At 66.0% G+C, this 15,125-nt stretch overlaps 2 protein-coding genes across 2 annotated transcripts in view; both read left to right on the top strand.

Annotated features, from left to right (window-relative positions):
• The window catches only part of EMIHUDRAFT_225486 (hypothetical protein), a gene marked incomplete at both ends in the record, with an annotated part of 2,596 nt that extends 1,937 nt beyond the window's left edge, over nucleotides 1-659 (top strand). Inside the window, 2 exons of the mRNA XM_005789720.1 lie at nucleotides 198-270; nucleotides 536-659. Of these exons, the coding sequence (XP_005789777.1) occupies nucleotides 198-270; nucleotides 536-659 (197 nt within the window). The remainder of the gene's footprint in view (nucleotides 1-197; nucleotides 271-535) is intronic.
• A 4,608-nt stretch (nucleotides 660-5,267) lies between these two features.
• Nucleotides 5,268-9,449, top strand: EMIHUDRAFT_225483 (hypothetical protein; the record flags this gene model as incomplete). The annotated part of the gene is made up of 7 exons (XM_005789719.1): nucleotides 5,268-5,435; nucleotides 5,519-5,900; nucleotides 5,985-6,035; nucleotides 6,127-6,434; nucleotides 6,654-6,695; nucleotides 6,900-6,955; nucleotides 7,214-9,449. The coding sequence occupies 7 exons, from the start codon at nucleotides 5,268-5,270 to the stop codon at nucleotides 9,447-9,449; spliced, it is 3,243 nt and encodes a 1,080-aa protein (XP_005789776.1).
• Nucleotides 9,450-15,125: the final 5,676 nt, after the last annotated feature.

Below are 15,125 nucleotides of genomic sequence, written 5' to 3'. Positions count from 1 at the left end.
ACGGTGCGCGTGAGCGGCCGTTGCCATGTACAGTGGATTGCGAGGGTGAACAAGAGCAGCGCGGTCGGCGACTACTACGCCTATCGGCGCGACGACCCGAGCCGCCGTTGCCGCTCTCGGCGCGAGCTCTTGCGAGCGCTGTCGGCCAGCGATCCTGCTGACGTCTCACACTCTTCTCTCTTCAGCAGCGCTCGCAGCGACAGAGATTGTGATGACGTGGGCGACGACGGCGGCAGCGCCAGTGAGAGCTCGGACGTCGACTCTGACGACGTTGACCAGCGCAATATCATGAAGGGCAGGCGGCGGTGGCGGCGGCGGCGGTGGCGGAGGGGGCGACGGCGGCGGCGAAGGTGGAGGTGGCGGGGACGGTGATGGAGAGAGTGGAGGCGGGGGCGGGGGTGACGGATCTGGAGACCAAGGCGCTGGCGGCGGCGGCGGAGACGGCTCGGGAGGTTCGGGCTGTGCCAACCGGCGCCGCCGGCTGCTGGTCTCGCTCTCCGAGGGGCCATCGGGGCTGGCATGCATTCGTGGCCAGGGTCGTTCAGGCACGGGCCGATCTGGCCGGTGCCCTGGCGCCTGAGCTGGCTGTACATCGCTTGGAAGTATCGACGGCGGCGGTGGCGACACAGATGATGGCCCTGGCGGTGGCAGCGAAGTAAGAAGGAATTTCGGCAGCAGACGGAATGATAGCAGCGGATCTGGTGGCCAGGGCGCTGGCGGGGGGAGAGATGGCCCTGCGAGTTCAGGCGCCTGTCGTAGCAGAGACGCCCCTCGCCCGAACATCGTCACGTGATTTGTCCGGAAGCTTGCTGTGGCAGCGACGGAGTTGTGACGGCGGCGAGTCAAATGCAGCCTGCAAAAAGGGGAGACCGGAGTGAGAAATGGTGCGTGCAGCAGCAGAGATGGCGGCACACTCGATACCGTGTCGCATAATCCCGCTCGAGGCCCTCCGGGTCCATGGCGGCAGAGCCTTGCAGCGCCGTGTCTGCAATCAGGGCGCCGGCTACCCCGAGCGCGAGCAAAAAGACAAGTCGCGTTGCGCGCACGAGCATGGGCGTCCGTGCGCTCGACGGGGGCGAGGCGAGACGAATGCGATCCGCAAGATGAGCGGAGGGCACGCACCCGGATGCATAGTGCGTCATGTGTGTTCGCCCTGATGCCTGACCGAAAAGCCGTTTCATGCCCGCCGGCCGAGACCGAGAGGTAGAGCCGAGAGCGGGGCCAAAGGTGTGTGTCCGCTACGTGGGTGTGTGTCCACGTTGGAGCGTGCATGCACATGTGCATGCACAGGGCGTCAGTAGCCTTCGGCGATGTTATGCCACAACGAAGGCGCGCAAGGGGTGAAAGATAGCCGCCGTCAGCGGCTTCGTGAACAGATCAGCCACCTGTCCCCCCGAGTGCGCCCAGAGCGCGTCATTGAGTTGCCCCAGAGGGCGTGGCACAGCGCATTCCATGCCCTGTGCAGGATGTGCCAGAGGTAGTCGTAGTACGCGCCACACGCACGGGAGCCCTTGTCTTGGGCACGCCCGTTGCTCCTCTGCATTCGCCCGTGTCGCCTCTCTCGTCACGAGGGCGCTGCCTCCGCGTCTCTCGGTCATGGGCGTGAATCCAGAGAAACCCTGGTTACCTCCGAGGTCATCTCCAGCATACGGATCCGAGTATGCCGTGCGTCGTCGCGCGACAGGCCGCGGTGTGATCGGCCGAAAAACGCGTGTAAAATCGATGGCGTGGTCATGTGGTCCGGTATAGGGGCCCTCCCGTCCGCCCATCGTGACATCCCTCATGTCAGGACTGGTCTCACCCTCGGAAGTGTCCGTTACGTTGCTCCCGAAAACGGGGCCGCAATGGTCGGACTCGGGGTCCGCGTCGGAGGCGCCACCGTATTTCCCCTCAGCTAACATGCGCGTCATCATGACCGGGATCACAGGCCGCGCCTCGTTGATCAGTGGTCGGTTTTGCAGCCCGACTTCGTGCCCGTTTGAGCTGCTCTGCTCAACGCGGTCCCAGCACATTTCGTGCGTGTCTAGTTTTTCTCCCCCTTTCGCCTTTCCTTCGCATAAATAAGCACGTGCCGTCCTGCCACATGGATTTGCGTCACACAGTGACCCGACAGTGTCATGTAATGCGACATGTAGTCCTACCATATTCCCAAGCCCGACTTCTGCCTGGCTGGCGTCAGAGCCTGTCAGGTGTCGGGCCTGTCCCCTGGCCCCGCTGCTGGCGGGGGTAATGGGGGCGGCGGCTGTAGCGTCGCCGCCTCTCCCGAGTGGTGCCGCGCTGGGCGGCGCCGCTGGGCCGTGCTCAGTGCCTAGGGTAGGTGAGGGCTGCGTGGGTGGCGGTACTATGCTGCAGGGTGACGTGTTTGGCGCGCACCCCGAGCTCGAGGCGGCCTCGCGCACCGCGTGCAGGGAGAGGAGAGTCAGGCCAGTGGAGTTGGCGCCAAGGATCCGGTTCATGATCTCCTCGAGCCCCATCGACCACATCTTGAGGAAGTAGAACTCCCCAACCTTGCCGCGCGCGGTCTGCTTGAAGGTCGGAGCGACCGGGGCGGTGCCGCCGAGGGACTCGGAGCGGCACGGGCGGACGGACATGTAGTTGAGCTTGCGCAGGTAGAGGGCGACGTACATGCGGAATTCGGCGCAGATGTACGCGAGCGGGTTGCCCTTTGTGATGTCGATGGAGCCCGGGTTCTCGGTCTCGGTCGCGAGAAGCATGATCCCGTCCGCCGCCGTAATGACGATCTTGCCTCCGGGGGGGATTGCCTCGCGGAGGGAGCCAAAGGCGCGGTTAACTAGGGTGTTGACAAGGACCTCGACGTGTGGCATGTCGATGCAGAAGTCGCCGACCGAGAAATCTCCAGGTCCCTCGTTGGCCGACACGATGCCCCACATTGGGATGATGGAGAAGAGCAGCGTCACGTCTCCGCACGCCACCTCGGTGTTGATGCACCGCAGGACGGAGGTGGCGCGCTCGGCCTCGGCGCCCTTGCGGAGAAGCTCATGCCAGAGGTCCGTCATGGCCGCCTTCAGCTGTGCGTTCAGCATGTCGAGGTCGATGATAGCGCATGCTTCCTTGCCCAGGGCGGGCTGGGCAAGTTCCGGCCCGTCACCCGTGTCAGCGGGATAGTGCGTCGGCTGCTTGCCACCAATCGTGGGGTGGTAACCTGTGCCATGCACAGGCCCAGCCTCGTGAGTGGCGAGCGCGCCAGCCAGCCGTGGGTCAGCGCCAGACGGCTGGGCTGGTGGTTCCCCTGGCTGTGCGGCACGCGGAGCGGGCGGAGGTGCGGCAGGGCAGCGCAGCTTGGGCGCTTCGCGCGCACCGCGATACCCGTCGTCGGCCCCGGTCATGAAAGTCGAGCCGGTCGAGGACGAGCGCGAGGGGATCATGAAGGGCGTCATAGAGGCAGCGGGGCGGCGTGCGACTGTGCTCTCGGCAGTATGCGAGCGATGTGCAACACCCCCTTGTCCAATTATCGAATCCTTCGTAGAATTCTCGCTGCAATTTGCGATGCACATGGGCAAGGGGGCCCCGGCTGCATGCGATGGCCCCCCTTCAATCGGTGACGACCCAGTAGTCGCACACGCCGACCCCCCTTCGGGCGGCATCGCAAAGGTTCCGAGGTCGAAGAGATCCTCGGAAATTTCCTTGAAATTGGCGGGGGCGAGGACATCGTCAATGCCCTGGAAATGGTGCGGCTTGAGGGCAACGCCCTCGGGCGGTCCCTGCAGGTAAGCCCTCTTCGGCTCGTCCTCGCCATAGTTGACGAGCGACTTAACCACGTCCCAGCGGATCGAACTCGTCCAGTTCTCGGGGTCGAGCGTTTTTGCATCGAGGACGTCGAGCACAAGGTGGAGACCAATCGTGAGGTCGCCTACCAGGAAGAAGGGCGAAGCCGCGCGCGATAGCAGCGTGTTTGCCACGTCGCTCATGGCGAGGTAGGCGATTTTTTCCGACATCGGGTCAAACGCGCCCGTCCGAAGTGGCGTCCATCCGCAGTCGCGCGGGTTGATGGCTCGGATGATGTCGTTGAGTTCCTCCCACGTGCATTCTCGGCACGGGTCGCCGCGGCTCACAAGCTCGTTGATGAGCAGCCGGATGAATGAGGCGCATAGCGCCCACATGGCCGACTTGCAGTTTGCGAACTCGCACGAGAACAGTGGGCCGTGGCACGCATCTGGGCAGGTGTGGCAATACAAGCCGTGAACTGCCTCGAGTGCAAAGGGCGCGGCCTCGGTCTCCTTCCTCACGTTGGGGTGAGGGTGCCGAAGCCGCGCGATCAGCTCTAACGTGCCATTTGGCACAAAGCCGATCGGTTCCCCAATAGGCGCCTCGCCCCGAGACACCTTGACTTGCCAAGGGCAGACAGATGGGGGTGCGGAGCCCGCCTTGACGACAGCGGGAACCGCCTTGGGACTATGCCCGCCGCTACCACACTGCGCGGAGTGGGGGCCCTGCGGCTTGCACGCGCCGCGGGCCGATTGCGGGCAGGAGGAGGGAGAGATGGCCATGGCCATGCCCCCTCCTTTGATGATGTCCCTTGGGGTGTGAACGGATGTCGGCGCTGTGAACAGCGCCGGGACCGACCCGTCCGGCGGCCCTGGGGGGGATGCCTCTGTGCGCGCGACCTTTGACACCCGGCCGCCGCTCAGCTCGCGTCCCACGATTTCCATCGCGCCTCTTCACGACCAGTACGCTGTGGAATCGTTTGCTCCCAGAACTATTAAGAAAACAAAATACGCGAACCCCCCCCCCCTAACTCTCTGACGTAGCCAGCCCTCTTGTGGCTTCGACGCACACGCTACTTCAGCCACAGAGTCCTGGACATGTCTATCAGAACTTCCTTGGGGGTGGGAGTCGCTAAACATATTCCCCGGGGCGGTCACCGCTGCCGCCCCCGGGGCGGTCGCCGCTGCCGCCCCCACAGGGCGATTTCGGCAAGTTTCATTATGAGTCGCCAGTTCGAACTATGAGTTGCCAATTCGACTCTCGGGGCCGCAGCCGTTGCTGCCCCCGTCCCCCCCTCGGATTCGTCAAGCGCCCGCCGTTCAAGTTTCGGGCGCTCATGCCTAAGTGAGGGTGTGAACGGGACTATGCCCCTCCCTGAGAACGAGCAGAGTCTGAACTGTACTCGGTACTCGAGTAGCAGCGAGGTCTCGCCTTGCCGCTTCTAGCCGCCGCTGGAGCCGGACCGAGGACGGCGAACGCTGCTGCCACATCGCCACGTCTCGCGCCGGAGTCGTGTGCCGACGCAAAGGCGCCGGGTCGCTATGTTCACCACTCCTGGGGCCGCCGAGACAGCGCCCGCCTCGTCGTCAAACACGCTGCGGACGGGTCACGTCTGCGTTGCATTGATCCTCGCCGCCGGCGCCGGCTTGGGCGCTCCGCTCCTCTACCTCTTTGCCTTCGACTCGTACGCCCTGCGGCCAAAGGCTGTGGTCACTGGCACCCCGCCGGCGCGGGATCACGCTGGGGTGGATGCAAAAGGGCGAGCCTCCGTCACCGTCGCATCGTTCCCTAGGCGTCCCGAAAGGCGCAGTGGATCCGCTCGGACCCCGCGACGGCGCACTTTGTTGATGAGGATGGCCGTGTGCGGCTCTTTCACGGGCTCAACGTGGTCTTCAAGACGGCGCCGCACCTTCCCGACGCGGGCGAATGGGACGCGGAGACGTCGTTCGGCGAGGCCGATGCCGCCAACCTGTCGGCGTGGGGGTTCAACGCGATCCGCTTGGGTGCCGGCAGCAGCGCGCGCGGCTTCGCCATGGCCCGGCCGACGCCAAGCGAAGCGTTGCTCCCAACGATAGGCGTCCTCTGGGCGGGAACCTTTCCGGCGCGGCGCGGCGTAGCGGACCCGGGCTACATCAAGAGGGTGCAGGAGATTGTGACGGTGTGCGAGGAGCATGGTGCCCGCCTCCCGCCGCCGCGTTTTTTCGTGTGCTCAATCGGCTCGTACTGACAAGACCTTACGCCGCTGCCCGCTCGTCCAGGCATTCACGTTGTCATCGACTTCCACTCGGACGTGCTCTCGCGCCGCTTTTGTGGCAACGGCGCGCTCGCTCCGCCTGCGGCTGGGTCACACTGTTTGCCTCGCGCGCCCCGCCTGTGCGACCGATGCGCCACTCCTCGCAGGTATGCCCGACTGGGCCGTCGACGACGCGCTGCGCAACACCAGCCAGCCGCCGCCCTTTGGCGATTTCCCCTCTCCACTCCTGGGTCTGGAGCCGGCGGCATTCTTTGACATCGGGACCGAGGAAGTCAACTCCCGTCGTGGCTGGAACCCGTGGGGAGACGGCAGCGCCGAGCCGCCATCACCGCCCCCCAGCGAGCCTGCAAACTGCTGGGACGGGTGTGGCGGCGTGGCGGGGCCGTGCGATGACTATTGCGGCCCCGGCCAGGCTTGCTGCAAGACGGACTACGAGGCGGCTGGCTGCCCGCGAGTCGCTTGCGACGGGTATCACTGCTGCGTTCCTGCACCAGAGCCGCCGGCTAGACCGGAGCCTCTGCCTCCGCCACCGCCCATGCCCCCTTCTCCGGAGTCGCCGCCGTCTCCGGTGCCGCCTCCTCCGCCATCACCGCCCCCCAGCGAGCCTGCAAACTGCTGGGACGGGTGTGGCGGCGCGGCGGGGCCGTGCGATGACTATTGCGGCCCCGGCCAGGCTTGCTGCAAGACGGACTATGAGGCGGCAGGCTGCCCGCGAGTCGCTTGCGACGGGTATCACTGCTGCGTCCCGGCGGCACCTTCACCGTTGCCTGCGCCACCACCAGCGCCTCTCGCTGTCCCGCCGTTCCCGTCTCCGGTGCCGCCTCCTCCGCCGGCGACATCGCCCAGCGAGCCTGCAAACTGCTGGGACGGGTGTGGCGGCGCGGCGGGGCCGTGCGATGACTATTGCGGCCCCGGCCAGGCTTGCTGCATGACGGACTATGAGGCGGCAGGCTGCCCGCGAGTCGCTTGCGACGGGTATCACTGCTGCGTGGCGGCGGCACCCCTGCCCGTGCCGCTGCCGTCGCCGCCGCTGCCGTCGCCGCCGCTGCCGTCGCCGCCGCTGCCGGCGCCGCCGCTGCCGTCGCCGCCGCTGCCGTCGCCGCCGCTGCCGTCGCCGCCGCTGCCGTCGCCGCCGCTGCCGTCGCCGCCGCTGCCGTCGCCGCCGCTGCCGTCGCCAACGCCTCTGCCATCGCCCCCTTCGCCGACGCCTCCGACCCCCCCGGCGATCCGCAGAATTGGCGGCTCCGTTGCGTGGCAGAGGGGCGACTGGTGCGCCGTCGAGCTGGCTGGAGATGCCCAGACTTCGACCGAGGTTTTCAAGTTGCTCGACGCTGCGGGGCTGTACCCGCAGCTGAAGGAGTGCACGAACCGCGACTTTTTCGAGTACTACAGCACAAACTCGCAGACGAAGACGGCGCAGGCGCTGTACACGGACGGCGGCGGCGTCCGACGCGCCTTCGAGGAGCACTGGGCCCACGTCGCCGAGGCGCTGGCGGACGAGCCGGCGGTGCTCGCGCTCGAGCTCATGAACGAGCCGTGGCCCGGCGACACCAATGACCCCGGTAACTACTCCCTCTTCATGTCTTGGTGGTTCAACTCGCCCGCCGCCGAAAGGGACCTGCTGCTGCCCTTTTACCGGCACGTGGTCGCCGCCATCCGCGCCGTCAATAAGCGGCACATCGTGGCGTACGAGCCGGTCATGTGGGACGTGTGGTCGTCTGGCTTCTTGGGCGAGCGGCTCGAGCCGGACGAGCCGGACGAGTCGCGCGAGGCCTTCTCGTGGCACTCGTACTGCTGGTGGGCGCCGAACGTGACTCCGCACCTCTCCTTCTTGTGCGCGATCTACCACCGCCACCTCTTCGCGGTGCAGGACTTCTCGGCCAAGCAGCAGCGCAGCGGCTCGCTGCTCTCCGAGTACGGCTCGCTCGGATCGACCGGCGCCGACTGCGCGGACCGGCACGGCTCGGCCTGCCTCGCGGAGATTGCGCGCGCCGGCACCGTCGCCGACGAGTTTCTGGTCTCGCGCTTCTATTGGCAGTACAAGAACTTCGAGGACCACACGTCGTCCGGCGGCGGCTTCTCCCTCTACCCGAAGGACGGGCTCCTCGCCGAGGAGAAGCTGCGCGTCATCGCCACGCCGTTCGCGCAGGCCGTCGCAGGGCGGCCGCTGCTCATGGTGTGGAGCGCCGGGTGGCGAGTGATGGTCCTCGAGTACGAGGCGGCCGACGCCGACTCGGACGAGGGGCGCACCACCGAGGTCCACCTCGCCGCCCCGCTCCACTTTCCGGACGGGTTTGCCGTTCTCGTGTCGAAGCTGGAGCCGCGCGAGTACCTCGACCAGACGGCTGCTGCGGCGGGTGCGGCTTCGGGCGCGAGGAGACTCGCGGCCGAGGAGGCGGCACCGGGTGCGGCGGACGCGCCCGCCTCCCTTGGGCACATCGAGCAGGTGGGGAGCTCGCGGCTGCGCATCCGGCACCCTCGCGGCGTGGCGGGGCAGCGGCTGCTCGTGTGCGTGGTGCCGTGCGACGACTACCACAAGGAGTTCTGTCCCGGCGGCGTGTCCGCCGAGGGCGGCGACGCGGCGGTCTGGCTCTCCTTGTGGCACCCTTGCATCTGGCGGTCTCGCGCGCAGACCGTCTACGTCGTGCTCTGCTCGGCGGTGATGACGACGCTCGCCATGACGGCGGTGTCGCTCCTCCAGATCCGCCGCCACTCGCGCACGACGCAGCAGCCCTTGGCGGGCGGACACTTGCCACGCTCCTACAGGCTGCTGCTCGCCACCGCCGCCTCTGTGCAGCTCGTCGGCGCGCTCGCCGCGACCGGCTGCCCGTACAATGACGACCCGTGGCGGTGGGCTGTCTTTGTCGGGATCGGCCCGTTCCTCCTCGCCTACGTCTCTCTCGCCACCGGAGCGCAGGGCCCGATGATCTGCGCCATCCTGGGCATCTTCGCCATCCTCTGGCGCGCGACGTGGTGCTTGCACTACATGGTCGGCGTCGACTCTGTGCTCAAGCTCGCCGCTATCCGCCTGCTTGTCTTCCTGCTCGCGGCCGGCTTGCTCATCGAGGTGCTGGTGAGCCTGCCCAAGCGCTCCTACTACGCTCTCTTCAAGCTGCTGGCGACGAGGCCCGACGCCACGACGCCGCCGACGCCCCGCGGCGCCACGGGCCGCAGGGTCATCCTGGCCTTCCTCGCGTTCACACTCACGCTGGCCTTTTGCTCCGCCGTGGCCGCCGGCCTCACGGGCATCATCGTGCTGCTCGTCGACCCCGTGCCCGCCATCCTCGTGCCGTTCGTCACGACGGCCGGCTTCATCGGCTTCGTCGTGGGCCTCCCGATCGGCGGCTATCTGGCGCACTACATCGTGCGGCGCTCGGGCCGCGCCGAGGCGGAGGAGGAGGAGGACTCAAGCAGCTGGTCGGCGGGCCCGCTGTCGCGGCCGCGCGGGTTCTCAATCCTGCTCTGGTGACGCCCGGGGCGCTCGCTACCTTCCCCAGGTGGCATTCCGTGTACTTGGTGCGAGGCATTCTCTGTACTCTGTGAGGGGGATGTTTGCCGGATGAGGGTGCCATGATGGTTGGATCTCCGCTTGATGATCAGTACCTCTCCGAGAAAAACCTATCGGCTGTCGCTGAAAAACGATCGCGAGAAAGAACAGCGTGTCGGCTGTCGCGGCTCGCGTGCTTTATCCATCGCGTCCGAGTCCCCGTTGTTCATGCTGATATAGATTGTTATTGAGATTGGTCCTAAAATCGACTCCTGGGTTGGCTGGCCCCGAGAGCTGCGTCTCGAGCTCCCGGTGCCGTTGCCAGACGACCCCGAGCGTCGGCGCCCAAATAAGAGGCCCGACGCGCTCACACACACACACACACACACATTACAACACGTCTGACGCGAACATGACTCGGGCGCCTAGAAGCGCGAGGGTCCGACAAACGCTCGTTTCAGCGCGCGCGCGCGGAACGTTAGTTTGGTGACGATTGAGTCACGGTTCCCCCCTCACGGTGGGTTGAGTTTGTCGGTTCCTCTCCTCGCGTTGTCGGATAACCTACATAGCCGCTGCGCGGCTATCTGCGACGAGACCGTGGGACACGCACCGCCGACAGTCACGCCGTCGCTTCCGCGGCGGCGCTTATTGAACAACGCAACTCCGCGTAAAAGAATTTAAACAATCGAACTCTCTCTCACAGCACACAGGCTCGACACAGGTGCGAACTGGCGCGTGCTAGAAGAATTTTACAACAAAGCTCCCTCGCACAACACTGGGCACGGGACTGGCGCGCACTGCGTAAAAGAAACGACAAGGTCGTGGACTGGCGCACACTAGCACACACATCGGCACACCAAGAAGAAGAAGGTGTGTGTGTGTGTGTGTGTGTGTGTGTGTGTGTGTGTGTGTGTGTGTGTGTGTGTGTGTGTGTGTGTGTGTGTGTGTGTGTGTGTGTGTGTGTGTGTGTGTGTGTGACTGCGCAGTACACAGCACATCAGCACTGCCTAAAATTCTTCTTGCAAGCCTGTGTGTTAGTGCCAGTGGCAGTAAGCGCCAGTCAGTAAAAATTCTTAAAGCCTGTGTTACAGAGAGAGATTTTTAACAATACCAAACAACTCTAACACTCACACGTCATTTGGGGCCTGGAGCCCTGGATTAAAGGTTGGTGGAAAACAGATTTTCAACGGAAGAGTGCCCTGTTCACGCGCGCGCGAGACGTGCAGACAGGGTTGCCAGGTGAGAGCGAATGGCGCGGTTCACGCCTCGCACAACAGAGAGAGAGATGCGCTCTGCATGGTGGGACATGAAAGAGAGCGAGTACTTGGGCGAGTAGGCCGTGCGGTCGACGCTAGGGTTAGTGTTGTTTTTGTGTTACGAGTATATGTAGTGCCAGTCAGTCCCAACGCAGAATTCTTTTTGCGTGGTGTACCTGTGTTAGTGCCAGTGCGCGCCAAAAAAAAGAAAGAAAACACACAACCCAAGGGAGGGATGGGAGGACGCGCGCCAGTCCCTGCCAACTTCCAATTTGTTGTGTGAATCGAGCTCACTAATTAGCAAAACAACACGTCTCGCGCGCGCGTGAACAGGGCTCCAGGCCCCAAATGACGTGTGAGTGTTAGAGTTGTTTGGTATTGACCTGCTGCTCCACGAGACGTTCGGCGGCGGCTTCTCGCCCACCGCCGTTCTCAAGCTGCGCCGCCTCGCGCGCAAAGTCGCGCGCGGCAGCGTTGACCGCACGGCCTACTCGCCCAAGTACTCGCTCTCTTTTATGTCCCACCATGCAGAGCGCATCTCTCTCTCTGTTGTGCGAGGCGTGAACCGCCGCGCCATTCGCTCTCACCTGGCAACCCTGTCTGCACGTCTCGCGCGCGCGTGAACAGGGCACCATAAACATCATTGTGCAGGGGCTCCAGGCCCCAAATGACGTGTGAGTGTTAGAGTTGTTTGGTATTGTCAATCATGGCAGCGTCGGCAGCCTCGCTCATACGGGAGCGCAGAGAGAGACCTGAAACGGTCCGTCGACAAATTCGAAACGCCCGCCGAATTCGAAACGTGCGCCGCTCCCGCCGATCTCCCGCTAACGGACCTTACCCTAACCTCTCTTTAAGGTATTGCTAAAAATTTAGCTAGAGCTCACAATAGAGGCCGTCATCGCATTCGCCTTCCTGGTACCCAGCGCTGGCTTCTGACTGTCGTTGCTGTCTCTCCCTTCTCGACTGTCTGTGCTTGCTTGTGCGTCTTGGGTCCGGGGTTGTGTGTTTGTGTGAACTCTCACAGACCAGCGCACAGCGCCACGGACGTATTTTCTTCTCAATAACAAGGCTGTGAATGGTTTTTTCACGATTTTGTCGGCGAGCCGCTCTCGGTAGGGAAAAGTCGCGCAAGGCTGTCAAGCGAGCGAGGGCCGCCCAAGCGCCTACATGTCCATCAGCCTGAATGACCCGTTGTCGTCACCTGGGGCCAACGCCCTGTTTCGCCGCTCGCCGCCAGAGGAGCTTCTGGGCGACGTCTCCATGGCGACTATGGTTGGCCTGCTCAACCAGGCCGGCCGCCTTGCCGCTGCCTCTGCGGATCCGGACCGAATCTCACACACGCACCCGTGCCGCCTCCCATCGCAGCTCGGCCAGCTCTCCACGGTCGCGGCGGACCTATTCGACTCTCTCGGAGAAGAGGTGGCGAGTCGTCCGCAGTCAGTCATTCACGCGCAGACAATCGCTCACCCGCTCAACCACCTGCCAGGTGGCGCGGAGCTCCGAGCAGCTCGGCACGCTCCGAGGCCGCCTCGTCGGGGTGACCGAGCGGCTGGCGCAGGCGCGACTCCGCACCTCCCCCCCGCGCCGCCCCCTCTCCGGGATGCAAAAGGTGGTGCGGGATGCAGAAAGGGCGCCCAGCTGTAGGTGGACGACGCGCTGTCTGCGGCGCCGCCCGAGGAGACGACGGAGCTGTGCGACGCGGGCACCGGCCTCGACTACCGAGCCGCGCCCGCCGAAGGCAGCGGCCACCTCTTCTCTGCGGCGTCGAGGCCTCCTTGGGTCGTGGCCGCCTTGGAGCGGGCACGGCCCCCGCCGGCGCTGCAGCGGCTCGACGCGCTGGCGCCGCCGCCGGCAGAGGAGGACGTGCACTTGCGCGAGATCTACGCGGCGTGCGGCATATCTCCGTCTTGCGCCGACGGCTTCTCGGACCCGCACTTTTTCCACAAGCAGTGGATTGCCGAGGAGGAGGCGTGGGGCGCACAGCCAAACCCCTCCACCTGCGCCCGCCCCGCCTCCTCGCGCCCGCACTGTCGGCCGGACACCCGTCGAGAGCGGCTGAGGGCGGACGGGCTCCCTCCCCGCCGCGCGCGCGCACAAACGGTTTGCGAAAGGATGTGCGCCGCACACGCGCGCGCGAGCTGCAGGCGCGTCGGCGGCGGCTGCTCGACGAGCGCAAGGCGAGGCGCGCGGCGAGGCGGAGCGCTCGCCCGGCGCAGGCGCGCCCGCCCAGTGCCAAGGCCACACGCGCGCGCGACCTCCGCAGCTGACAATCGGATTCGTAAGAGATGCCTCGAGCATACGCACACGCAACATGCGCGTCAAGCTTGCCCGACGGCCGCCGCAGGTCGGCTCTGCTTCCGTCGACCGCAAGGCCAAGCGCGTGCAGCGCAAAAAGTTCATGACCTTCGAGGAGCAGATGGGCTTGCCGGCCGCGGGCGCGGCTTCCTTCTCGCGCGGAGGCGCAGCGCCGCCGCCGCAGCAGCCGCCGCCGCCGCCGCTCGGAGGCCCTCCAGCCCTGTCGGGGGGCGAGCCTACCCCTACCCCTACCCCTAACCCTAGGCCCTCCAGCCCTGTCGGGGGGCGAGCCTAACCCTAACCCTAACCCTACCCCTAACCCTAGGCCCTCCAGCCCTGTCGGGGGGCGAGCCTAACCCTAACCCTAACCCTACCCCTAACCCTAGGCCCTCCAGCCCTGTCGGGGGGCGAGCCTAACCCTAACCCTACCCCTACCCCTAACCCTAGGCCCTCCAGCCCTGTCGGGGGGCGAGCCTAACCCTAACCCTACCCCTACCCCTAACCCTAGGCCCTCCAGCCCTGTCGGGGGGCGAGCCTAACCCTAACCCTAACCCTACCCCTAACCCTAGGCCCTCCAGCCCTGTCGGGGGGCGAGCCGCCGCCGCCGCCCAGCAAGCCGCCCCCGCCCAGCCAGCCGCCACCTGCGAGGCCGCCGCCCGGAGCCTCAAAGAGGCAGCCGCTGGGAGTCTCGCAGACGCCACTCCCGACACGATCGCATCACTGTAATGAATGCTGTTAGGCCACCGCCGCCGGCACAGCTGCCAAAGCCACCGCCGCCCCCGGCCCATACTGGGACGGCACGGCCTCCGCCGCCGCCGCCGCGGGCTCCCCCGCCGCCATCCGCAACTCCACGTGCACCGGTTGCAGCCACGACGCCGCCCGCGCCTCCGCCACCCGCGCCGCCGCCGTTCGCGCCGCCGCCGCTCGCGCCGCCGCCGCTCGCGCCGCCGCCGCCGCCGCCAGTTGCGCCGGGAGCGCCGCCGCCGCCGCCGCCGCCGCCGCCTCCGCCTCCGCAAGCTGCGGGCGCCGACGCGCTCTTCTCGGCCATTCGGGGCGGCGCAAAGCTGCGGCCGGCCGCGGCCGCGGCCGCCGCGCCGCCGCCGCCGGCTGCCTCTGGAGCCGATGCGCTCTTCGCGGCCATTCGCGGCGGCACGACGCTGCGGAAGGCTGCGGAGCGGCCGGAGCGGGAGGCGCCGGCCTCGGGCGGCACCGACGTGCGGCCGCCTGAGCGGCTGCGACGTCCGCGAGCTTGGCGCTCACGGACGCTTGCCCCGCCCGCCCGCCCCCCTCGCAGGCGCGCTCAGACCTCATGGCGGCCATCCGCGGTGGCGCCGTGCATTTGCGCAAGGTGACGTCAGAGCAGCGTGCCAAGCCCCCGGCGGCGGCCGCGGCGGCGGGCGTTGGCTTTGGGGGCGTGTCGGTGCGTCCCCGCCCGCGCCGCCACCGCCCCACCTCTCAGCCTCTCCCGCCCGGGTCCCTCACCGCGTGGGGCGCGAGTAGGTTGCCGCGATCCTCGCGCGGCGCGCGGCGCTCGCTGGCGACTCGGACGAGTCGTCCGACGAGGACTGGGACGCTTAGCATCCTCGCGCACGCCGGGTGAGAGCGTGTTTGTGCGTCCTCTCGAGAGGAGTCTCGATCATCAACAGATACGCACGTATTTTGGAATATACCTGGAAAACCCCCGGCATTTTGCCGATTTCCTCGGTTTCGCCTTTCAGAGTTTGCCTACTTCTTTTTCCACAATCAAGAATCATGCACACATTACACATCCGACGGCCCGGATCCTGCTGAACAAGCTCCTCTTGTAGCTCGATCGGTCACACCGCCATCACCGTCGAGGAGAGGGGGGACGACACTGCTTCGGCAGCGTGCACCTCGACCCTGTACCGTGTTTGTTATGCCCCCCCCCCCGCCCCCCCCAATCAACACACCAGTGAGGGAGGGCGAGACGATCGAGGGGTCCCGTATCATGCGGAATCGACCCTATCCAGTGCTCATCGCACGTGTGCTCAATCAAGCTCACAAGCTGTATACTCGTCTAGAGGCATTTGTTGTTGGGTTGGTTGCCAAAAGCAATAGAGTCTAACGTGAAGACCTGGTGAAGACG

The sequence above is a fragment of the Emiliania huxleyi genome (assembly GCF_000372725.1).
Source record: "Emiliania huxleyi CCMP1516 chromosome Unknown EMIHUscaffold_125, whole genome shotgun sequence".
Taxonomy (NCBI): domain Eukaryota; phylum Haptophyta; order Isochrysidales; family Noelaerhabdaceae; genus Emiliania; species Emiliania huxleyi.
This window is presented reverse-complemented; position numbering and strand designations above follow the sequence as displayed.